The sequence below is a fragment of the Pongo abelii genome, chromosome 13, assembly GCF_028885655.2.
Source record: "Pongo abelii isolate AG06213 chromosome 13, NHGRI_mPonAbe1-v2.0_pri, whole genome shotgun sequence".
NCBI lineage: Eukaryota > Metazoa > Chordata > Mammalia > Primates > Hominidae > Pongo > Pongo abelii.
In genome coordinates, this window is record NC_071998.2 from 121,609,835 (window position 1) to 121,635,515 (window position 25,681).

Genomic DNA, 25,681 nt, shown 5'->3' on the forward strand with positions numbered 1-25,681 from the left:
TTGTGAATACAGCTGCTATGAACCTTAGAGTACAAGCCTTTGTGTGAACATATGTTTTCATTTCTCTTGGGGACATACCTAGGTGTGGAATGGCTGGACCCCATGGCAGGTGCATGTGTAACGTTTTAGAAACTTCCATTTTCGTCCAAAGTGGTTAAACCATTTTGTGTTCCCACCAGCAGTGAATGAAAGTTCCAGTTGCTCCACATCCTTGCCAACCTTGAGTGCAGTCAATCTTTGTCATTTTTATTGCTGTTCTTTTTAAAATGAGCTCATACATAGATGGGGTTTCTGGAAGGGTTTTCTCTTGTTGAGCAGCTGGTGTTGGAGAGTTGCTGTGTGTCCCAGAATGGATTGCTTGTTTGCTTCTTGTTTCTTTGTCTTCCCAGAATTCCTTCTCCACTGACTGGCAGCCGGTGGGATGGTGGAGGTGGGGGTTCTTAGGAGAGTCTTGGTCACCAAAGGTTGGGAGCTGCTGTCCGGAGGGAGGAGCTGGGGCTTGCCCTCTGCCTCACCTCTGCTTCCCTGGAGCTCGGGTCCTGCTTTGGTGCTGGGCATGGGGCAAAGTGGTCTGACCTTGTTTCCTGGTCTGATCCTGCAGCTCCGGGAGCTGCTCCCTGATCTCTCCCCGTCTTATGTGCCAGCCTCAGCTCCTCTGAACATCCATCCTCGTGTCGCCGCCAAACCAGTCCACTGGGCTGTGTGTCTAGGAGTCCCAGCCCATCTGGGCATCCCTCTCTCTTCTCCACAGATATTGGCCCAGTGACCCTCACGGCGGACCCCACGGTGTTTCAGAGGGAGCTGAGAGAACTCTATGTGCAGGTGGGCAGCCCCTGACCCCCTGTCCCACTCTTTCCAGTCTGTGTCCCACCAAGAGGGTTTGGGGAGGTAGCTTTGAGTGATTCCCTGTTGCCCAGCCTCCACCTCTCCCTCCTCCTGGGCGAATGTGTGGCTTCATTAGGCCATCTGTTAGCTGCTTCCGTGGCCCCCTCCATCCTTGCCCACTTGAAGTACTCGTCACGGTGCTGGGCTTATTGGTGTAGTGACTGCCCTCCATGCCAGATTCCGTGGGGGTGGGCCTGTGTCACTCTTGCATGGATGAATGAATGAATGGATGAATGATGCTGCTTGTCTACAGTTAAAGCAGGTTGGATGTTATATCATGTCTCCGGGAAGAAAGTGACTGGGTGGGCAGGAAGTGACTCCCCACGCCCAATGGTTTTGGAGGTGTCCCTGAGTGGGTCCCATCTGGAGGAGGCAGGTGGCAGCTGCTGTCACGCTCCTGCCCTTTAGGGAGGTGGTGACTGCCCAGAGATGAGTGTGGGGGCCATTAAGGCTGCCGTGGAGGTTGCCAACCCCGGCTCCTTCATCTACGTCTTCTCGGATGCCCGTGCCAAAGACTATCACAAGAAGGAAGAGCTGCTGCGGCTCCTGCAACTCAAACAATCACAGGTGGGTGAGCCGGCTGTGGGGGCCCAAGTGGGGTCCCCCGGGGGTCCCGAGGAAGCTGGGGTCTCTCTCACCACCTGAACCACCTCCTGGAGAACAGAGCTGGGCAATTCTCTTCCACAGCCTTGGGTTCAGCCTCTGCCATGCATGGCCAGAGCCTCGGAACCAAGTTGGCCCAGGAAGTGTGAGTGTGCTCTCCTGCTGTAGTCCCGGGCCAGGGCTCACACTTCCCTGGTGCAGCTTGTTCCTGTTGGAGACCACACCACCTACTCCTTTCACCCCCATCAAAGTCCAGGCAACCCTTCTTCCTCCTGGCATTGCCTCTGCTCCTGTTCTCTGCCGTTCATGTCCCCTTTGCCATTGTCTCAGGGTTTGGAAGACCTGTCGGATCCCTTGCTTCTGGCTTTTGCAGTGAGGGCTGGGAGAGGGGACGTGATCCAGGGAGGGAGAAGGGCCAGCTGTTTGGCATCCTTGGGCAAGATCCACAGGGCCGGGACTGCTTCTCTGCCACCACGTCTAGAACTTGCTTGGGTTCTTCAAGGTTCTTCTAAGTCTGCAGCTTCCAGGGGCCACTCTGAGATGAGTCGACTTCCACACTCTTCTTTGTTGTTGATTTAATAGCAGTTCCCAATATGGAGCACCTACTGTTTTCCTGGCCCTGTGCTGAGCACTTGTCCTGCATCAGCTCCTGATCCCCATGAGATGGGCACTTCTATTTTCCCTTCTATTCATGTGTCATATGTCATTCTATACATGTGACAGACAGAGGAGAGGGCCCACTCCAGGTCACTCCACCCTGGTCAAGGTCCTGCTGCTCACCCCTGAAGCAGCTGGCCAGGGAAGTCGGGAGCAGGCTGCACGTTCATCTTCCAGGTGGTCTTTGTGCTGACGGGGGACTGTGGCGACCGCACCCATCCTGGCTACCTGGCTTATGAGGAGATCGCTGCCACCAGCTCTGGGCAGGTTTTCCACCTGGACAAGCAGCAAGTGACAGAGGTGAGCACCGGGAGGGGGCACCATCCCGGAGCCCATCACTTGGGCACGGTGAGGACATTGACCATCCCTGTGGCTCCAGGTGGTTGAATGACAATCAATCACCTAGAGATGCAAGGACATGTATATAGCTGAGCAGCACTGGGTGCACGCCTGTGGCAGGCACAGGATGCGCTGTGCTCAGGCGCCACCACATCATCTCATCTCGCCAAACCCTTCCACCTGTCCCAAAGGCAGGTGCTTCCGTGTTTCCAGGCAAAATTGTGCAGGTAAAGAGGCTGAGGCTTGACGCAGCCCCTTGGGATGGCCTGGGTTCAGCAGTTGGTCCAGGCTGACAAGGTGGCCCGAGAGACTGTGGCAGAAATGTGGGTGTGGGGCGTCTTCTGAGTGTCTCTCCAGAGTCAGGGAACCTGGGGTGGGTGGAGGAACACAGGAGCTCTCAGGTTCAGGCAGTGGTGCTGGGCACTGGGCAGGGAGGGGCTGGCTTGCTGTGTGGCCCACAGTGCCGGGATCTGGGTTCACTCAGAGCCCAGTGCTCTGCAGGCACCTGCCACCCAGCCTTGCTCCTGGACAGGGCTCTGTCCTTCCTCCTCTCGGGGCTCCCTGGTATCATCTTGTTCAGGGCTGTCCCTGCTTTCCCTCCACCCCACACTCCCATCCCCTCCCAGGAGCACAGGGTCCTTTCAGGGGCCAACTGGGAAATGATTAACAACGCTCTCTCCGGAAAGGACAAGCACACCAATTTCCGTGGTGTAAATGCTCCCACCTTGGCTGATTCCAAGTCAGAGTTGGGAAGTGATGCTGACACTCAGCTTTCCTGAGCCTACACAAGTGGCTCCCACACACCACTGGATCCCGCACAGGCACATCTCACCACCAGGTCCCTCCCGCTTGTCCCCTGGAGAATGTCCAGCCCCTTATCTGACTCCTCTGCCTTTCTGGTCCCCCTGGTATCCCCTTGCCCAAACTTGCTGCCCTGCTGGCTTCTCTGCTGTCTCTGCAGTGTCCCACGGTCCTCCCCGCCCGGGGCCTTTGCTGGTGCGGCCCGTTCTTCGAGCTCCTCCTCTCCTGACTCCTTCTCACCTTCCTAGTCTTGGCTTAAGCGCACCTCCTCATGGAGACCCTCCTTGACTTCCTCTCAAGATTAAGTCTCCTATTGCTTGAACCTGGGAGGCGGAGGTTGTGGTGAGCCAAGATCGCGCCATTGCACTCCAGCCTGGGCAACAAGAGCGAAACTCTGTCTGAAAAAAAAAAAAAAAAAAGATTAGGTCTCCTTGTGTGCCCCTCCCAGCTCCCTGTGCTACTTTGCATAGTCATAACTTTATCACTGTGCGATTATTAAATGTCACTAGGCCGTGAAGTTTCCAGGGGCTGGGCTGTGAGTCCCGATGGCCACAGCCTTCCCAGCACTTTATATTTCCCAGCTCAGAGCAGGTGCTGGGTAAATAGTTGGCGAATGCACAGGGTCCCTCGCGCTCAAGTCCCTGGTAAGAGGAAGGAGAGAGAGGCAGGGTGTCTGAGGCTGGTCATGGCCTCAAGCCAGTCCTGCTTTGTTGCCTCTGGGAGAGGGTTTTGTGTGCGTATATTTACGAGCTGCAGAGAGCTATCTCCAGGAGTGTGTTTAGATTAGCGTGCCTTAACTCCCTGTTGACAGATGGCGTTTATGGTTCTCTGTGACACTTTAGGCTTCATTTTTTGGCATGTCAGCCTACCCTCGCACCGAGTCACCCAAGCAAAGGTGGGAGGCATTTCACAGTGGAAGGATTGGTTGGTTCTTGCTTTTGGGGAGAACTATCTGGCCAATTGCATGGGAACTGGGTTCCTGCCAGGGGCAAATCAGACACAGGGCAGCTGTGCAGGTCAATGGGGGCCACTCGCCCAGGTGTGAGGCTGGGCTGTCCTAAGCCTCTTCCTTGAGGCTGGGAACCTGGGCAAGTCCACTACTCCTGGCTGTGGTGCCAGCTTTCTGCTGTGAGAGTCTGGCTGGGCAGCATGTGTCTGACTCAGTAGGACCACCAGTGGCCAGAATTGGCTGCCTCTAGGTAGGGGCCTGGAACCCTCTCCTTCCTGGACATGGAGCTCTATCATTCTTTAGCTTAATGCCTTGGACATAGCCTCTTCCAGATGTTCTCAGACATTCAGCAAGCCTGGGAAGGTGGCTGGGCAGCCAGGCCTGCGGTCACCCTCCCAGTAGAGATGAACGGTGCCTTCACCCTAGCCAAGGGGCCTCCAGCTGGGAGAACTCCCCAGAAGTTGCAAAAGGCTCCAAACTATGCGTGTGTCATTAATCCTTTTACCTCTTCAGAGTGCATCCAGTGCAGCCCGAGAGGCGTCATGCACTCTCTTCCCCTTGTTTGCCAAGCTCCTGCCCCTGGCCAGGCGCAGCTCTGAGTGCTGATAGGGAGGTAGCCATCAGTCACAGCTAGGGCTTACTGCTTTGGAGCATTTCACTTTTTTTCAATTGTGAAGTTGGCCTCACTAGTACCTGGATCACCCCTTGGGGTTCCAGGGTAACTAGAGGAAGGTGAGGATCTCTCCCTGGCAGGGGAAATTTGGAGCTTTTACAATCCTTAAACAGACACGGGATCATGTCAGAGGCAGGCAACGTGGCCCCTTGAACCTGCCCCAAAGGTGTGCATTTTTCATTAAGACTTAGATAAGTCCAAGCACCTGCTGTGCCAGCGCAGCCTCCCCCAAGTTCCCCGGCAGACACACAGCTCAATGTGCTGTCACCAGCCCTGACAGTGGTGGGGGTGGGGGCAGCCGAACTGGGGAAACCTGCCTGTCCTGCAGCTCCCCGGTGCCCAGGAAAGCCCCCCCATCTTTTTTTCCCCGGGAGATCATTGGGCCCGCTGCTCTCCTCTGCACCCCCACCCCACAACTCACAACACACGTTCAAGCACGGCCAATTCTGGAGGCTGGGAGCCTTCCCATGTTCAGCACAAGCGGGCACAAAGGGTGAATTGCCCATGTTCTGTGCATCTGCTAGGAGAAAGGTGTCCTTCTCAGACAGTAAGGGTGGGCGGAAGATGGGGGGGGTGAGGGGGAGCTGCTGGGGGAGCGTCTGACCAGGTGGCTCTGATTAATTTATCGGCAAGGGCCCAGAGATGACCTCATCCTGGACCCCTCCCAGGGGGAGGTGGTTAGGGCTTGGACTCCGGGGCAAGAGCCCTGGCTTCAGACCTCGCAGCCCTGCCACTTACCTGCAGGGTGACCTCCAGCACAGTCCTCAACCTCTCTGGGCCGCACTTTCTTCTTGTGTGCAGTTGGGTTAACGAGAGCCCCTACCTGGTGAGATGGTAGCCAGGGTGAGAGGAAGCCATGCATGGGAAGCCCTTGGTAAGAGTTCACGATGGCTAAATGCCATCCCACCCCCCTGTGCTTCAGTGTGGAGCCCAGGATATGCCCCTCAGTTCCATCAACGCCCCCTGAAGACTAGGAACTCTCTCTGGAAAAGATTCTCTGCTAGGGCGAGTGCCCAGGGTGCCCAGCTGGCAAGGGGCAAAACCCCCTGACTAGGGTTCTCTCTCTTTCACTTCACGGTGAGCCTCCTGGCACAGGGCCCAGGACCCACAGCCCCATCCTCAGTGTTTTCATCTGTGCCTCGGGCGCCCATTCGCCCCCTGGCTTTCCCTCCCTGCTTCCTCAGCCGCCCTGGCTGTCAAGTGTTCTGGGAGGATCCTTGGGGATGATTTATCTGCTGTGAAGGGTCGAGCAGCAGCCATCTGGCTGGGGGAGCAGTGCCAGATTTTTCGTTCCTTCCCCATCGGTGACAGAGATGAGCCCCAGTGCATCGCAGGCTCGCTGGTCCCCCAGCCCCTCTAACATCTGGAAGCCATTGCCTTCGCCAGATAAACATTGAGCTGGCTTAATGAAGGCTCTCTGCACTGGAGCCCTGGGGGCACCACAGGTCTAGAAGGCAATGTCCCCAGGCCTGGCCCTACAGGGGGTCTGGCCCTGCTGTGGGCAAGAGGGTCAGCTCCCCAACTCCCAAGTGGGGATATGCTTACAGGGCAGGCCATCTTGTGGGCCACTGGCTTTTTGCCTTGTGTCCCAGCCCTCTCTGTGGTTCAGTAGTCTGAATTGCCAAGCATCTTCCCTCCATCAGAACATCCTAGAACAAGCTTGTAACAGCAGTTACGACACAGTAGCGGGTGTCACTCCTCTGGGTAATTGTCGACTGGTGCTTTGCTCAGTGACGCTTCCCTCCTGACCCCTGACAAGGCCTGGCCCGGGGGAAGGGGACGGTGGTAATGGACCTGCTTTTTTGCTGTTGGAGGAGTTGCCTCACATGTTCGGCGGGCTTCTGTGGGCCTCTCCAGCTGGGAGTCCTCAGCCACTGCTCCCTTCTGTCCACCCCCACATAGACGAAGAACCTTGTCCTCATTCCTTGGCTAAGACAGGTGGGACGTTTTCAAGAGACACATTACTTAGAAAGCTAGGCAAGACACAACAATGAAGTAGCTCCAATTATAAAAACAGATGCATTTTCAGAATACAGAATTCTTATCATGTGATAGTTGAAATCTAGCCATAAACTTCTAGGCACATATCTTCTAGCTCAGTCTGAAAAAAAAAAAAAACAAAAAACCCTCATTTTCCAATTCTTTGGATTCCTTTCCCTTTTTGTAGAAGATCACGTGGTAAGCAGAGCTGAAGGACTATGATTTAGAGCAAGAATGACCAATAAGTAGCATGCAAGACACCACTTTCAAAACCCATATTCGTGGCAGACATTGCTAATCAATCACAGAACTTTTTCTACTTGGGGCTGAATGTGGCTTTGCCTTTCTTCTTCAGACAGCTTTCTAGGAAGCATTTCCAGTAGCTTGGAGTTGGCAAGCAACAGTATACCACTGTGATTGTTCAGGTGTGTATTAAAGTCACAGCATACTTGCATACTTGATTTTTGTTTGTTTGTTTGTTTGTTTGTGATGGAGTTTCGCTCTTGTCACCCAGGCTGGAATGCAGTGGCATGATGTCAGCTCACTGCAAACTCTGCCTTCTGGGTTCAAGCAATTCCCCTGCCTCAGCCTCCCGAGTGGCTGGGATTACGGGCGCCTGCCACCACACCCGGCTAATTTTTGTATTTTTAGTAGAGATGGAGTTTCACTGTGTTGGCCAGGCTAGTCTCAAACTTCTGACCTAAGGTGATCCGCCTGCCTCGGCCTCCCAAAGTGCTGGGATTACAGGCGTGAGCCACAGTGCCCGGTCGCATACTTGTTATTTTTAAATGACTTTACTTTAATAAAAAATTACTATGAAGAATTTCCAAGATGCAGAAAAGTAAAAAGAACACACTTACCAACTAGATTCAACAATTGTTAACATTGCTGCTCGAATTGCTTTATCTATCTCTTTATACTTTTTGCTGAATCATGACACCTTATCTATAAATAATTCAGCATGGATTTCTGAAAAAACATAGTCTTCAGCATAACCCACAATATCGTCTAATAACATTAATGAGTTTCCTAGTATCATCCTATACACAGTCCATGTTCAAATTTCCCTAACTGTCTTCAAACTGTCTTTGATCACAGTTTTCGTCAAATCAGGATTTCATCAAGGGCTGTGCGTTTCCTTTGGTTGTTATGTCTATTACGTCCTCTTTGGTCTGAAGCCATCAGCTCTTTTTTTATGACACTAAGCTGTTCAAGAGGCATGGATTTGTACCCTGTCCCATGTTCTGGATTCTTCTGATTATTTCCTCATGGTGTCATTCACTTTTTTTTTAAATCCCCTATGTTTCCCTCAAACTGGATAAGTCCAAAGTTCTGATTTGATGAAGGCTGACCTTTTTGGCAGGAATATTTCCTAGTTGGTGCTGAGTGTGTCTTCTGTTGTATCACACTGGGAGGCAAATAGTGTCTGAGCATCCTACTATTACTGATGATAAGTTTGATGACCGGGTGAGGGTGGCGACAGCCAGCTCTCTGCATGGTTGGGCCACGTTTTTGCCTTTATGACTCAAGTGGGTAATGTTCTCGCTCTGTGCGGACATCTAGTTCCCATCAACCTTTCATCTAACAGTTTTAGCATCCACTGAGGACTCTTGCCTGAAATGATTTTTCATTAGGGGTTGCAAAATGATAATTTCCTAACTGCATCATTCCTCCCACATTTATGAGTGGGCATTCTTACAAGAAGAAGAACTTTTATGCATCAAAAGTGATGGATGATTTGGTTTCTCTGAAGTACAATTTCTATTGAAAAGGCACGGAATCACACTTAGTTCTTTCTCTTCAATTAAGGAGTCACTTCAGTGGTGGCAGGGGAGGAGTTACTGTTTGAATTTTCTTTCTCTTTTTTGAGTACCATTACGTGCACATGGATTATATTATTCAATGTGTTTCAATTGAGCACAGTTATTATTCTCTTTTGGGCTCAAGTTGTCCCAAATTTAGTCAGTGGGAGCTCCTTCAAGCTGGTTCCTATGTCCTTTTGATATGTCCCTATTTGTCTTTGAGAACTTCTTTGTTTTATGGAATAACCCATCATTCCAGGCTCACCTTATAAATTGCCTGCCCCAGACCTGGAATTAGCCACTTCTCCAAGGAACCGTAGTGGGGAATGGTATTTAGAAACCAAGATCTAGATACTGGTGGTGATCATTGATATTGAAACTTTGGGCCATCATTCCTTCTGGATCAATTGCTCTATCTATCTATCTATCTATCTATCTATCTATCTATCTATCTACCTACCTACCTACCTATCTACCTACCTATGAATCTATCATCTGTCTCTATCTGGAGAACTTATACTGATATTTCCAATTCAAATTTCACATTGTGGATCTTTTACTTAGCTCATTTGATTTGATACTTGCAGCTCTCTCTTACATTTGTTTATAAGAAAAAAATTTTGATTCCTAAAATATTAACATCTTTACTTATTTGCTTTATCCAACAAGATATATAAAATGGTTTCAAAATCACAATGCTAATAGTTCTTCCAAATTAAATCTACTCACTAAAGTTTTTTTTTGCAGTTCTTGTTGTCCTCCTACTGAGAAAGGATAGTTGAACTGCCGGGTTCGGAATTCACTTGGAGATGTTCTTTTCTCTCATGGTTGTGGTACCGATTTTATGGTTGAGCTCATTGTCTTTCAGTTTTAGGGTTTGCACAGGATGGATGCTCTTTGAGATAACTTGGCCTGGAAAGAGAAGGTCCAGACTTGAAGGGGCTCCCTTCCTCTCCCTCTTTCTTGCTTTCCTTGCTGGAATCTAGGTGACTTGGCTATTGCAAAGGAGGAGACGTGAGCTGGGGAGAGGAGGGGTATGGAGTGAGGTGCCTGAGAGGTGGACTTGAGGTCAGCCTGATGGCTCTGCCCAGGAGATGCATGTCCTACTGAACTCACACAGCCAGCAGGTGCCTCCTGAGCACTCACTCTGTGCCTGGCAGTGAGCTCAGGGCTGAGACACACATGGGCACAGCAGAGGGTCTCTGCCCCCACAGAGCTCCCAGGCCGGTAAGGATGAGAAGCCCAAATCCAATAAATGTGAATGACTGGAGTGCAGATTGCTGCAAAATAGTATGTATCAGGGAACAGAGCCTTTTCAGGATTAGAGAGGCCTCTTTAAGCAGCGAGCCGAAGAATAGCAAGGAGATGGTCGATGAGGAGGCAGGGCATTCCTGCAAAGAGCACAGAATGTGTGGGTGGGGGCTGCCTGTGGGAGGGGTGAGGTCAAGTGTAGCAGGCAGGGGGAGGCAGTGGCACAGTGACCTTGGGTTGGCGTAGGTGCCTAGGACCATAGAACATAGGGTCTTGAAGGCCATGGTCAGGATTTGGAGAAACTAAATAAGTTCGTGCTCAGTTTGTGGTAGGGGGAGTATCTCTGAGGGAGTTTGGGAACCTCCTAAAGTCATACCCTAAATGTGTACCTAAGGGATAGGATGGTATCCCAGGCAGAGGGTCCTTACCTTTTATCTGATTCTCAGTGGGACTTGTCCAAAAGATGTAAGACTTTAGAATGAATAATCAATTATAGAAACCAAGGATTTAGGATTTCTCAATATTGCAAAAATCCATCCAGCAATTCCTCACTTCTGTGGTTTGGAAAGAGACGTGAAGTCTTTGCAGCAGTGCCTCTCAGTCCTGCTTAGGGAATGTGGCACCCTGGTGGGAGCACAGTTGGAGGCCCCTGGGGTAATCAGTCATGAACTACATGGGTCTGGGGGAGTTTCCAGATCTCCAGGGTTCATTGTGTGTAAGAGGCACCAAGAGGGCTTCCTGGAGGAAGTGTGGGTGCTGTGGAAGGAGGACAGGTGGAGAAGTGGGGAAGAGTCTTCCCAGTAGAGGGACACACCCTTGCTCCTTCCCTCTGTGCTGAGTCCTCCGAATGCCTCAATTCAGGCTTCACAGCTTGGAGCCTATGGAACCCGGAGGGTCACAATGTGTGAATCGGGCCTGGTGTTGGACATGGAGGAGTGGGGTGGCCTTGGGCGACCTTTAAAGTTTGTATGCTGCCTAAAATCCATGGGAGGGGGAAGAAATTGTGGGCACCTGCCGGCATCAGCTCCTCATACTTGCCTCCAGGTGCTGAAGTGGGTGGAGTCAGCGATCCAGGCCTCCAAGGTGCACCTGCAGTCCACAGACCACGAGAAGGAGGGGGAGCACACATGGAGACTCCCCTTTGACCCCAGCCTGAAGGAGGTCACCATCTCATTGAGTGGGCCAGGGCCTGAGATTGAAGTCCAAGATCCGCTGGGTATGGACCACCCCGGGGCTGGCCTCCTCTTTGGCCCCAAGACTGAGGTGGAAGCCCAGGATGGGACAAAGAAAGAGACCAAGGCTCTTTCTTGGTGACAGGGCTTCAGACATGAGGCTCCAGGAATAGGGAAATGTGGGGTGGGGGGGCACGAAGTGGAGAGAGGGCGCCCATGGTGTGCGAGGAAGCAGGAGGGCCATAGCAACCGACGATGGGAATTAAAGTAATGGCGGTCCCTGCATCGTGAGGCTCTCCCCAAGTCTTTTCCGTGGTACCCCAGTGGATTCTCATGGTGGTGAGAACTAGTAGCATATTGTACAGATGGGAAGCTGGGGCTCCAGGTGCTGAGTGCTCATCAAGGTCAACAGAGTCGGGGCAGTGTGATTCAGACATGGTCACCTGACCCAATGGTGCTCTGAGGATGTCATGAGCACCCAGGTCTAGAGGGCGGGCACACAGCCTGCCCCTGGGGATCCCTGAGGGTGGAGCGTGGAGTGAGGCAGTGGCTGAGGACCACCAAGACCCCTTGTCAGTTCCGGGAAGACTGAGGCTAGTGTTTGGTGCACTGTGGATTCCTGGAGACATGCGGGGCTCCTGCCACCCCCAGGAAAGGGTTAGGGACTGAGCAGCCCTTGGGGCTTCCACAGGGAGGATCCTGCAGGAGGACGAGGGCCTCAACGTGCTTCTCAACATCCCTGACTCGGCCAAGGTCGTAGCCTTTAAGCCTGAGCATCCGGGGCTGTGGTCCATCAAGGTAGGGGCACTGGGTTGCAGGAGAAGAGTCAACTAGCTTTACTGGGCTGGAACCATCTTCCTCCTGCTTGCCCTGGGGAGCCTGTGGCCTCGGGAAGCTGATGGCTAGAGTGTGGGTGGTGATGTGGTCATATCAATAGAAGTAACGGGTCAAGGACAGAGAAGGGCGTTTTGCCTTGTACCGGTAGGAGGAAATAGAGTGGTTTGGGGTTAGTTTGGGAACATTTAAGAAGGACTTGGAGAAATGACTTCAGGGTTCAGAGGTGCATAACCAAGCTATGAAGAATGTGTAAAAGAAGCAACAGCAACTTTGGTGGGAGGGCTCAGTGGGGCAGGGCTGGCAGGAAGAGGAGGGCCCTGCTGTAATCTACAAGGTGCTGGGAGCCAGGGACTGCGGGCCAGCTTGGCTCCCAACAGAGCATCCTGGGATGGGCAGGCTGCTGCCCTGGAAGAGTGGGGGCTCCTGCTGACCAGGCAAACATTTATTGAGCACCTTCTGCAGGCACTGTGCTAGGTGCTTCAGGTAAAGTGGCAGTACCACCTCTTGCCTTTCAAACTCTGAGCACCTCTGAGCCAAGAGCTGTAATGCCAGTGGGGAGGGCAAGGCAGGGAGTTAGACATGCAGGGGGACAGACAGGGCCTGCAGGGGCTGAGGCGAGCTGAGGGGCAACACAGCCTCAAGAGTACTGCTCAGGTTGGGGTTGTAAGCTGGGGCTTCAGCTCCTTCATTTGGGGAGCATCATGCTGGGCCCCTTGGGAGCAGGTAAGTTGCCCATGTGTCTACAAAAGCAGGAGGATTCCAGCTGCTGATGCAGGGCTGGGTCAGGTTGGTCGCCTCCTGCCCTGAGCTGGAGTGCTGGGGTCCCATCCTCTGGTGATGTGAGACCTGGGCCTGTGCTAGGTCTATAGCAGTGGCCGCCATTCAGTGAGGATCACAGGCGTCAGCAACATTGACTTCCGAGCCGGCTTCTCCACTCAGCCCTTGCTGGACCTCAACCACACCCTCGAGTGGCCCTTGCAAGGTACAGTACCCCGACCCTACAGACAGTGCTGAGCTGCCTCTGAAGACCTGGGGCTTGGCTTTGGGAGGTAGGGGGGAGGTGTGGGGGGAATGCTTGGCTGTGTGTGACTGTGAAAGGGACCCTGCAGGAGGCCAAGTGGGACTGTGCTCCCAGACCACAGCGATGTAAACTGAGCTTCCAGGCCAGCATTCTTTCCACTAGCCCCAGCCCAGGTGACATTGTGACATTTACCTTTAGAACATCCTCCCTGCCTCCAAAGTCAGTGTCCTGGAGGACACTTACACTGTGCCTTTTATTATTGAGTTCACACCTTCTTCTTTCTTTTTGTCAAAACATATCTGCCTAGAGTCCTACTTCTTCAGTTTTCCAGTGAACAGCAGGCTAGTTCAATGAAAGAACACATGCCAGCGAGTTGACGGCTTACCAAAAAGGAGAGCAGTGCCTTACTCCAAAGGAAGGAATGTCCTGGGGGACATTTGGGTGTCCCAAGACTGAGGAAGGTTGGAGGAGCCTGGGGGGGATATTGAGGGTGGAAGCCTAGGCATCCAATTCAAAGCCACCCACCAGGGTCCGAGGATGCCTGCATGCCCGCTATGGTTCCACTGGGAGAAGCCTGGGCACCGAGGCAGGCTTCTGGTGTGGGCTGCCTGAGCTCCACACCAGAAAATACCATCTGGTGGCCAGATCAAAGGTCTCAATTTAAGTTGGGAAAATATAGTCCCTGCCATGGGGCCATTTGGAGACTTTTGCAGGGACCAGCTCAGCTCAGCTCCTCCTGGGAGGAGCCTGGATCAGGTCAGGCTGACTCTGGACCCTGAACAGTGACCAAAAATGGTACAAGCCAGACAGACCTTTAGTGCTTGCTTTCGAGTCTGTCTGCTCTAATGTTTGTTATTCTTGTCAGCCCTTGCCGGTTTTCCTGCCAGGACCAGGAGTCACATCTTGAAAGTGAAAAGGGGCTGCTTGCTCAGTTTGTTTGTTTTGCTGATAGCAGAAAGGGAAGAAGCAGGGAAACTTTGATTCTACTGTTAAGCCAGGAGAGCTAAGATATCCTACGTGTAGTGATGGTGCGGGGACTGAAAACTGGCCTGTCTCCAGTGGAAGTGGGTGCAGGAGGCCATATGTGACCCTGTTGGGTTTCTGCTCTTGATAAAGATGTATATCCAAGATAATTTTTTTTTGAGATGGAGTCTCACTCTGTCACCCGAGCTGGAGTGCAGTGGTGCGATCTCTGCTCACTGTAACCTCTGCCTCCTGGATTCAAGCAATTCTCTTGCTTCAGCCTCCCGAGCAGCTGGGATTATAGGTGCATGCTACATACCTGGCTAATTTTTGTATTTTTAGTAGAGACAGGGTTTTGCCATGTTAGCCAGTTTGGTCTTGAACTCCTGACCTCAGGTGATCTGCCTGCCTCAGCCTCCCAAAGTGCTGGGATTACAGTCATGAGCCACTGTGCCAGGCCAAGAGAGTTTTTTTTAAAGAGAAACATTTGGGAGGCCAAGGTAGGAGAATTGCTTGAGGCCAGGAGTTCAAGACCAGCCTGGGCGACACAGCAAGACCCCATCTCTATAAAATTTAAAAAATTAGCCAGGTATAGTGGTGCATACCTGTAGTCTCAGCTACTCAGGAGGCTGAGGTGGGAGTATTGCCTGAACCCAAGAGTTTGAGGCTGCAGTGAGCTGTGATTGCACTACTGCACTCCAGCCTGGATGACAGAAAATTTAAAAAGACGTTATGAAATTGGAGTCCAGTTCTGCCTCTTCTGGGATAGTGTGAAAAGTACCACATTTCCATCAAGACAGTAAAGAAAACCAAAGAAAACCTGAACATGGGGAGAGTCTGGTCAGAAGTTGGAGTCCCCAAACTTGGTGTTTGCTTTATCTGAGGCCATTCCCTGAAGCCTGTCTGATTATGGCCCACACCAGAGTTAATGGGGTGGGGGACAGTTCTACTCCATGGGACTCCAACTCAGTGCAGTCAGAGGGGATGCAGCCATTGGGAAGCCATGGTTGGATGACTGTGGTGTTTCAGCACCACGGACAGTAGCAGGGTCCCTCTACCTATCCCACCCCCAGCGTTGGTCAGCACCAGGGTAGGTAGGGAAGGAGGGACCAGGTAGGAAGGGCCAGGCAAGCAGGACCCCTGGGATGTGGTTCGAGGGCCCCTACTTGAGGGGGATCACAGAGGCAGACACTGACACCAGCACTTTGTTCTTCACCTTCCCTCTGCAGGAGTCCCCATCTCCCTGGTGATCAATTCCACGGGCCTGCAGGCACCTGGCCGCCTAGACTCAGTGGAGCTGGCACAAAGCTCAGGGAAGCCCCTCCTGACTCTGCCCACGAAGTCCCTCTCCAATGGCTCCACCCACCAGCTGTGGGGCGGGCCGCCCTTCCACACCCCCAAGGAGCGCTTCTATCTCAAGGTGAAGGGCAAGGACCATGAGGGAAACCCCCTCCTTCGTGTCTCTGGAGTGTCCTACAGTGGGGTGGCCCCTGGTGAGTGGTTGGCTGTTTTGTCCCCCAGGCCCCTGGCTCATTCAGAGTCCCATTTCTTCCTGGAGCCTTCCCTGACTGAATTAGATTAAATTAGATTAGAAAGTGTTTGTTCATTAAGCTTCTATGGACAGCTATTCCCTATAAGGCATTATGTTAAATACTAAGATGCTCAGATGTGGCTCTCAGCTCAAGGATTTAGAACAAAGTCATCAACTCAACTATCCATTCATCCATCTACCCATTCATCCATCCATACACCCATTCATTCATCCACTGACCCATTCACTCACCCACCCATCCACCCACCCATTCATCCACTCATGCACCCACCCATTCATCCACTCACGCACCCACCCATTCACTCACCCATCCATCTACCCACTCATTCATCCACCCACCCATTCATGCATCCATTGACTCGCCTATTCATCCATCCACCCACCCATTCACTCACCTGTCCATCTACCCACCCATTCATCCACTCATCCACTCATCCACCTACCCATTCATGCATCCATTGACTCACCTATTCATCCATCCACCCACCCATTCACTCACCCATCCACCCACCCATTCACTCACCCATCCATCTACCCACTCATTCATCCACTCATCCACCCACCCAATCATGCATCCATTGACTCACCTATTCATCCATCCACCCACCCATTTACTCACCCATCCATCTACCCATTCATGCATCCATCCACTTACCCATTCATGCATCCATCCACTCACCCATTCATGCATCCACCCACCTACCCATCTATCCATTCACCCATCCACTCACCCATTTGCTTACCCATCCATCTACCCATTCGTGCATCCATCCACTCACCCGTTCATGCATCCACCCACCCATCCATCTATCCATTCATCCATCCACTCACCCATCCATCTACCCACCCATTCGCTATTAATGCACCTATCTATCCATCTATTTATCCATCTATCCACCCATTCATCCACCCACCTGTCCACCCACCCATCCATCCATCCATCTATTCAGCATTCATTTTGAGTATCTACTATGTACCAGTCATGGTGCTAGGCACTGTAGACACAGCAGTGGGCAGGGCAGACATGGGCATTTGCTCTTCCATAATCACAATCACTGTCATAATCACAATCATCTGAGTCACCATTTGGACACTTTCCATGGGGCAGTCCTGGGCCAAGCTCTTGCCATGTGCTAGCTCACTGATGCTTACAGCTTTTTAGAGGTGTGTCCACACTTCATGGATAAGGAAACTGAGCCCACCCAGCTCACAGGGCTGCCCTGGGGGTGCCCAAGCTAATGCACACAACAAGACAGCATTTGGGTCCTCAGAGGCTGCACTCAGAATGTGTCCATTTGTGAGCAAGGGCCCTCCAGTGTGGCAGCTGCTGTTACCGTTACATCATTGCAGGAACAGGTCACTTTGTCCTCCAGTCTTTGGCCATGGTCTGTTGGTTCCCATATGTGTGGCTTTTTGCTGGTTTCCTGTGTGTCCCTGAGGTCTCATCGTTCAGGCTGGAAGCTCCCAGGGAGAAGGGTGGATCTTTGGCCTTTCAGGTCTGCCCCTGGTCCTAACAGTGATGTCTAGGGCCACTGGCCAGCTGGCCTCCTTGCTGGCTTCATTGCCTTTCTCCTGCCCACTGTCTCCCTCCCCTGGAGGTGGCCCGAGGGGAGCTTACAAAGGTGGATGTCATTAACATTCTAGTACTTCTTTGTGGGGGATCTCAATGCCTCCTCTGTCCACTTCAAATAGGGATGCAGGGAGGGGAAGAAGGACCAGCTCTTGAGGCTGGCCAAGGTGCCCATCGTGCCTACAGTGCCCATGGTTGGTGGAGGACTTTGAGGACCTCGGTGGGGCAGGGCAGGGCTGGGCAGGAGAGCTGGAGACTTCTTTCCAGCCTCTCAGCTTCCACTCCCCTACTGTGGTTCCGGGGCCTCTCTTCCCTCGACCTTTGCAGCCTTGAGGAGGAACTTTCAGGAAGGAATTTCAGCAGGGGAAATAACAGCCTCTGTTTTCTTTCCCCTGTTCTTTCAGATGGATCCAAGAGTTTGGAGTTTAGCTCTGGCTTTTGTTCTCTATCTCAGCTCTAGATTAAAGTTGGGGGAGGGATTTGGTTTGGATTTTTGCTTCCTTCCCCACCCTCCAGGTCTGGGAGGCTGGGATTTCGCCTTGCAGCAGGTGGCTCTGGGTTTGGAGAGATGAGGGTGGGCCTGTGGTCCCATTTAGCTCATGGAAGTGGGGAGCCCAAACTGGCTTGGCAGAGCCTCCCAGGGTGCGTGGGTGAGTGGTGACTGCTTTGCACACAACCGAGGACGTGGCTGGATGGTCGGACACCCCCCCCACCGGGACAGATGTGGCAGGGAGCCTGGAGCATGATGTCACCGCCGCCTTCCCATCCCCAGCCTGGGCTCCAAGGAGGTCTAGTGCATTGTCTCACTCCCGGAGCATCTCTGCTGGGCTCCTCTGCTGGCGGAGATGGGGAGACGGTGACACAAAGGTTGAGCCCCTGCCAGGGGGCATCCAGCTCTGATGGGCCACGGCTGACCCTGCGGGGCAGTTTCTCAGACTTCTCCATTGAAGTAATTCCAATAGCCAAGGGAAGAGACTGTGTCACTCCAACACCAGGCTCCGGCCAAGGAGGGGTCCCATGGGGCTCATTACAAGCTATGAGATTTTATTGAAGTCTCTGGTTTTATCTCAACAATGTGTGTGAATTTTGCATTTATACCCATCCTCTAGCTGTGCTTTTTTTTTTTTTTTTTTTTTTTTTTTTTTTTTTTTTTTTGAGATGGAGTCTTGCTCTGTAGCCCAGGCTGGAGTGCAGTGGTGTGATCTTGGCTCACTGCAACCTCCGCCTCCCAGATCCCAGTTCAAGCAATTCTCCTGCCTCAGCCTCCTGAGTAGCTGGGATTACAGGAATACGCCACCACACCCAGCTAAGTTTTGTATTTTTAGTAGAGACAGGGTTTCACCATGTTGGCCAGGCTGGTCTTGAACTCCTGACCTGGTGATCTGCCCACCTCTGCCTCCCAAAGTGCTGGGATTACAGGCGTGAGCCACCGCGCCTGGACTGGTGGGCTCATTTTTAAATGAAAAGGCTTCTTTCTAACAAATTTGGGTAAAACTGATGTTCTAGGCAGAGAAGCAATTGCACAAACCCACCCATACCCTTGGGGAGCCTAATCCTAGTTGGTAGCATTTCATCAGATTTCATACAGTTGAGACGGTGCAGTGGAAGGGCCTGGTCCAGGCTGGCCAACCTTGAATTGAATAGTCTAATAAACCACAAAAGCCCCAGGAGCTGTGCCTAGGGGAGCTGGTGATGCCACATGCATTGTGCCGTGCGTTCTCCATGCACCACTTCTCACCAGCTCTTCAGGACAACACGATGAGGATGGTACCATGATCACCCCATTTTGCAGAGGTGAAAACTGAGCTTAGAGAGGTGACCACCAAATAGTGGAGCCAGGGGTTGAATCCTGGCCTCCTGGCTGCTGGTGCATCCCTACGGGTCTCTGTGTCACTGGGTGTGGCAAGGGGGCAGTGGGGAGACATTCTGAGTCCTGGTCCCCGCCTACAGGCGCGCCCCTCGTCAGCATGGCCCCCAGGATCCATGGCTACCTGCACCAGCCCCTGCTGGTCTCCTGCTCGGTGCACAGCGCCCTTCCCTTCCGGCTGCAGCTGTGGCGAGGTGAAGCCAGGCTGGGGGAAGAGAGGCACTTTCAGTGAGTAGCCCACGGCAGCTGATTGTCCCCAGTCACAGGGCTCCTGGCTGCTGAGGCCCTGGAGGGATCTCAGGGGAGTGGGTGGCAGGAGAGAGACCTTGGTCTCTGTCATTGTCCTCCTGGGCAGCCCAGCCTCGGACTTCTAGTGCAGCCGGGGATGGAGAAGAGTTTGTCCCTGAAACTCCCACCACTGCTGGGCCATCAGCTGGTGAAGGAGCCGGGGGCCTTCCTCAGCTCCTGGAAAACTCAACCCATGCATCAGGGCAGGAAGGATGAGAGCCCAGGACTCAGAGAGAGGAACGGCCTGACTCCAAGTCATACAGTGTGTCATGGAATTTCCATGTACTTGGCTGTGTACGTCTTCTTATCACATCTCACAGAGGAATTGGGGTCTCCCCTTTGGACAGGATTCAGGGGACTGAAGTCCCTGAGGGGCAGATGAGACCGGGGGGACCCTGACCGGGGGTCAGTGTGGTTGTGCGTCTCCCACTGTTCCCTATTTGCAGGGAGTCGGGAAACAGCAGCTGGGAGATCCCGCGGGCCTCCAAGGCCGAGGAGGGCACATACGAGTGCACAGCTGTCAGCAGGGCTGGGACCGGGCGAGCAAAGGCCCAGATTGTTGTCACAGGTCAGTCCCTTGGGGTCCCTCCATGTACCCCTTCCTTACCCTCTTCTTGGGTTCTTCTCCCTAGGATTTCCTCCCGGCAAGTCTCCAGCCAGCTGCTGGGACTGTTCATCATCCCGGGTCTGGCTGCCCAGGCTGCCACTTGCCTGCTGTCCCTCATTTGGGGCTGTCTCACCCAGGAACGGCCTGTGGGTCTCCGCTGGAGGAAGGCTGAGGACCCGGCTTGGGTCTTCCTGCCCTGCCCAGATTTGATCCCAACTCTGACTTCTTGGGGCTCGGCTTCCAGGGGCCGCCATCCATCTCGTGGTCGGGACAACCTTTGTGCCTCCAAGTCCCGGCTGGGATGGTGCCACCGAGCTGGGGAGGTTGGATACACCACAGACTGTCTCCAAATGAAATTGGCTTTATTTAAAAAATTACGAACGCAAGCTGCTTTGTAGAGAAAAAAAGGAACCCGTAAGCGTGGAAAGATCAGCCACTCTACATAGACAGCCAGAAACTACACATGCTCTTTGTAGGAAAGCTGGAAAAATATAAACAACCCAAGAGAAGATCAAAATAACTTGTAATCCCTCCATTCTGCCATTTGATTTACTTCCTTTTAGGAAGTTCTTGTTCAGCAGTCTCTGATCTTGCCACTTCTTGTGGCTTTTTGCTATCCAGATAGCAGTTTGCTTAGCGCTTTCCTCCTTGGGGGCATATTTGGCTGCTATAAATAGCCCTGCTGTTGGTACAGAGAATCGTTTTGAACACATTACTCTCTTCCTCTGGCTGGAGACTTCCAAGGCTTTATTCCTCAGCGTGGCATCTTTGGCTCGGAGGCATGAAGATGGGTCTCTGGCTTGTTGCACGTTGCACTGGCTGTATTTTGGAGAGCAGGCGTGTACCGTGCGGCCCCTGGCAGGTGTATAATGGTGGTGGGAGAAGTGACCTCCCACGGGGGTGATGCCTGATGGTGAGCAGATGCTGGTCACCCTATGCTGCTGGCTGACATGTCCTGAATGATCTGGTTCGGGTGGACCTGCACCTCAGGGTGGGGTTCTGGGCAGCACCAGGGCTTACACGATGACCCCCTCCCTTGCCTCAGCTCCTTGGTTCCTTCTGTGTTCATGTCCCTGCAGACCCCCCGCCGCAGCTGGTCTCTGCTCCCAACGTGACCGTGTCCCCAGGGGAGACTGCTGTCCTATCCTGCCGGGTCCTAGGCGAGGCCCCCTACAACCTGACTTGGGTCCGGGACTGGCGAGTCCTGCCGGCCTTGACGGGCCGAGTCGCCCAGCTGGCTGACCTGTCCCTGGAGATCAGTGGCATCATCCCCACAGACGGCGGGAGGTACCAGTGTGTGGCCAGCAACGCCAATGGGGTCACAAGGGCATCCGTCTGGCTCCTGGTGCGAGGTGAGGCTCATCCTGCTGCTGCTGTTCCCCTAGTTCAACGCGCGACCTGGTGTTTACCCCAGAAGCCGTGAGTCCTTCCCTCTGTTCAGACATTGTCTCTGGCAGGCAATAGCAGCCCTTTCAATGTTTTTTGAACTTTCAGGGACAGAGAATTCTGTAGCCTCCTAGCCAAAGTCTAATGGCTCTCACTGCTGGGAAGTTCCTCCTAATATCTAACTTAAATTTCTACTGCTGTACGCCAAGCCAATTTCAATTGTGTCTTGTCCTTTTTCCGTGCCATCGAGCCCCTCCATTGTTCCCCACTCCCCACTGCACCCTGCCCAGTATGTAGGGCAGGGACTGAATACTGGAACCTTGCGGAAGCTCAGAGGTCAGATGTATTTGGCAGGGATCGGGCAGCACTGACTAGATGGGGGTGGAGGAGGCAGTACCAAGAGCACCCATCTGGGAGTTTTAAGAACCCAGAATCTAGACAGAGCCTCCTCCCCAAGTGTAAAAACAAGCATGTTGAACAAATGTTCTCTCTTGTGCCAGCGGCTCTTGAGTGGCTGCTGGAGTGTGTTGGGCAGGATTCTGAGGCTGTGTCTAGGCTCTGCAGGAAGGAGGGAGTCCACCAGCTGTGTCTGCTGCCAGTGTGGGAGGGCTGTGGTTGCTGTTTCTAGATGCGCGGGCCTGTGAGCTCTGTTTGAGTCCAACCAGCCTGTTGTTCTTAGTTTCCAAAAGGCCAGATTAGAACTTAAGCTTGAGGCCAATAGTAGGGCAGACCTTGGGGTCAACCTCAAGGTCACTGGAGACAGAAGCTGTCCCCAGCCCTGGCAGCTGCCTGACATCTCCCTAAGGCTCCCCAGAGCGCTCAGCCTGGAATGGACGTTCTAGGAGCACAGGGCTCTGGGCTGGGATTGTTGGAAAATCAGCCTCCATGTGGCCTGGGGATGTGCTCAGTGGCCACCTGGTCTACCCAGTTCCCAGAGGAGCCACCCCCAGGGGATTGAAGCCCTCTGGGGTCTTTGCTTTCTCTGTCTTGCCCATCTGTGACTGTGGGAGGGGAAGAGCCTGGGGCAGGGTGCCTGGGATGGCACGGCTGCTCTGATGGGCTCATCCTCACCTATCCACTTTTTGCGTGACAGAGGCCCCACAGGTCAGCATCCACACCAGCTCCCAGCACTTCTCCCAAGGTGTGGAGGTGAAGGTCAGCTGCTCAGCCTCTGGGTACCCCACACCCCACATCTCCTGGAACCGTGAGGGCCAAGCCCTACAAGAGGACAGCAGGTGAGGGGCCCAGGACACAAATCTCAGCGACTCGCAGCAGATGGACAGGACTTCCAGGGGACCTCTCTGGGCCTTGGCCTTCCTACCTGTAAATGGGGGAGTAGAATTTGCCTTCCTTGCTCCTGGAATCATTTGAGACTCGAGAGTGAGATCACTTTGGGAACATAAGAATGCCACCATGTGGGCTCAGTGCTCAGGGGCGCAGGCTGTGCGGACCTGCGCCCAAATCCCGCCCCCGAATCCTGCCCCCACCATTCAGGCTGTGCGGACCTGCGTCCAAATCCCGCCCCCACCATTCAGGCTGTGCGGACCTGCGCCCGAATCCCGCCCCCACCATTCAGGCTGTGTGGACCTGCGCCCGAATCCCGCCCCCACCATTCAGGCTGTGCCGACCTGTGCCCGCCTGCCCGAGTCCCATCCCCACCATTCAGACTGTGCAGACCTGTGCCCAAATCCCGCCCCCACCATTCAGGCTGCGTGACCTTGGGCAAGTCGTCTTACCTCTCTGAGCCTCGTGAATTAAATGTACATAAAGTGCTTAGCACAGGCCTAGAGCAAGCCATCAGTATAGAATGGTTGTCGCTAGTGGCATTGTTAGTGAATTTGTTATTAATGATGACTGTGGAGCAACCCCTGGTGTGACCCTATGTGTTTCTATGGCATGATTCTAGAATCCATGTGGACGCACAGGGAACCCTGATTATTCAGGGAGTAGCCCCAGAGGATGCTGGGAATTACAGCTGCCAGGCGACTAATGAGGTTGGCACTGACCAGGAGACGGTCACCCTCTACTACACAGGTACCTGGGCCACGAGCATCACATCACAAGAGAGGGGCCTCCTTCCCTCCCTCCTCCCTCCCTCCCTCCCATCCATCAGTATTTATGGAGCATTTACCTGTCACGCACTGGGGGCATAGCAGTGAACACATGGTCCCTGTCTGGGTGGAGCTTATCTTCTAAGGAGAAGGCACACACAGGCCAATGGGATGCTTCCCGATGCTGAAGGTGCTGCGAAGAACTGGGAGCCTCCTGGTGTGAGGGAGGGACGTGTGCTGGGGGCGAGAGAGAAGCGGCTGCCACGCCCAGGACTCGGTCATGACCTCTCTGAGGCAGTGACCCTTGCCTTAGGGTCACTATGGGAACGGGGTCGCAGGTGGAGGGACCGGGAGGGGGCATTGAACCTGGGGTTCTCCAGGAGCGGCAAGGAGGTCGGTGTGGCAAGAGTTGGGATGAGGGAGAGGGCTCCCTGAAGCTGTGGAAGACTTTCTTTATGACCTTTGAGGGTTGGTCCCAAATTCTGCATCTCTTCCCCATGCAGACCCACCGTCGGTCTCTGCTGTAAACGCCGTGGTGCTGGTGGCCGTTGGGGAGGAGGCTGTGCTGGTGTGTGAGGTGTCTGGGGTCCCCCCGCCCCGAGTCATCTGGTATCGAGGTATGTTGGTGGGGGGCCCTGAAGGAACAGCTTTCCAGAAAGCAGGGAGTTGGGGGAAGGTGGGAAGTGTCCTGAATGAGGAGTCTGGGGAGAGCTGGCAGGTTCCGCACCCCTCTGGCCCCGACCCTCAGCCAGTGTCAGAGCTGGTTGGTTCCAGCTCCCCCACCCTCACCCCCAGCCTGTGCTGACACAGCTGATGTAGGTATTCAGAGCAGCACTGAGCCAGGCCCAGATTTGAATTCTGGCTTCCCTGGGTGACCTTGGGCAAGTGACTTGGCATCTCTGAGCCTCAGTTTCCTCATCTGGAGAATCAAAGATAGGTTGGTTGCGTGAGGATTAAATGAGTTCATATGCACATATGGTTTTATTTTTTATTTTTTTGTTTTATTTATTTATTGATTTTTTTGAGACACAGTCTCACTTTGTCACCCAGGCTGGTGTGCAGTGGCGTAATCTCGGCTCACTGCAGCCTCCACCTCCCGGGTTTAAGGGATTCTCGTGCCTCAGCCTCCGGAGTAGCTGGAATTACAGGCGTGTACCACCAGGCCTGGCTAATTTTTGTATTTTTAGTAGAGATGGGGTTTTACCATGTTGGACAGGCTGGTCTGGAACTCCTGACCTCAGATGACCCACTCGCTTTGACTTCCCAAAGTGCTGGGACGGCAGGCGTGAGCCACTGTGCCTGGCCATATGTGCAAAGGTTTTAGAACAAGCCTGGCACATGTGCTGTGCTCGGCATTCTTAGTGATAGTGCCGATGATAATGTGATTATCTGAAAATGACAGTAATAATGACAGGGTTATCCTGAGGCCCTGAGGTCATGGACAGAGCATTTTCACAGTGCCTGCTGCCAGGCTGGAGTTTGACGGACGGGTGCTGGGGTCGCACTAGGTCTTTCTGGGAGCAGTACGCTGGGCTCCCTCTCGAGGGTCAACCGAGGTCAGCAATACTGTCCCCTCCCATTCCTTGCAGCAGCTGCCTGGGACCTCGTCAGAGCCTCACCCTGACTCTGAGAAAGGCAGGGCAGGTGATATTAGCTCAGAGTTGAGCGTTTTTTTTAGGGTCACCAGCAAGTGGGTGACACAGGCTTCTGGACTCCTTCCTCACTGCATATTCTGGCCAAGAACCCCATCAACCCAGCCCTAGAGCCCCTCTTTAAAAGGTGGCCTTACCATGAAATATTCTTCCATCTTCAGAAGGAAGGAGATTCTGACACATGCCACATGGATGTCCTGCTAGGTGGATGCTATCCTAGGTGAAGTCAGCCAGACACAAAAAGACAAATGCTCTCTGATTCCACTTATATGAGTTACCTAGAGACGTCAAATTCATAGAGACGAAAAGATGGAGTGGTGTTTGCCAAGGACTGGGGAGAGGAGAACATGGGGGGTTAGTGTTGAATAGGTATGGAGTTTCTGTTTGGGGAGATGCAAACAGTTCTGTGGAGGCCAGTGACGGTCACACAACAGTGTGAATGTACTGGATGCCACTGAGCTGGCTGCACAGCTAAAAATGGTTCAGATCGTCAATCTTACATTATGCATATTTAACTACAATAAATAAAATAAAAATTAAATTAAATTTAAAAGGGCGGTTAGAATCAGGTGTGTCCATCAGGCCTCAGGGGCGGAGGGAAGTCAGGCAAGAAAAATGAGGGAGGGGCCAGGCGTGGTGACTCACGCCTGTAACCCCAGCACTTTGGGAGCCCGAGGTGGGCGGATCACCTGAGGCCAGGGGTTCGAGACCAGCCTGGCCAACATGGTGAAACCCTGTCTCTACCAAAAATATAAAAAATTAGTTGAGTGTGGTG

At 53.2% G+C, this 25,681-nt stretch overlaps 1 protein-coding gene across 1 annotated transcript in view; it reads left to right on the forward strand.

Annotated features, from left to right (window-relative positions):
• Window positions 1-25,681, forward strand: part of HMCN2 (hemicentin 2) — a 164,354-nt gene that overhangs the window by 12,878 nt on the left and 125,795 nt on the right. Inside the window, exons 2-14 of the mRNA XM_054520713.2 lie at window positions 752-822; window positions 1,294-1,452; window positions 2,323-2,445; window positions 10,985-11,156; window positions 11,804-11,910; window positions 12,811-12,931; window positions 15,163-15,426; window positions 19,006-19,150; window positions 19,657-19,778; window positions 20,897-21,169; window positions 22,297-22,438; window positions 23,110-23,237; window positions 23,758-23,871. Of these exons, the coding sequence (XP_054376688.1) occupies window positions 752-822; window positions 1,294-1,452; window positions 2,323-2,445; window positions 10,985-11,156; window positions 11,804-11,910; window positions 12,811-12,931; window positions 15,163-15,426; window positions 19,006-19,150; window positions 19,657-19,778; window positions 20,897-21,169; window positions 22,297-22,438; window positions 23,110-23,237; window positions 23,758-23,871 (1,941 nt within the window). The remainder of the gene's footprint in view (window positions 1-751; window positions 823-1,293; window positions 1,453-2,322; window positions 2,446-10,984; window positions 11,157-11,803; window positions 11,911-12,810; window positions 12,932-15,162; window positions 15,427-19,005; window positions 19,151-19,656; window positions 19,779-20,896; window positions 21,170-22,296; window positions 22,439-23,109; window positions 23,238-23,757; window positions 23,872-25,681) is intronic.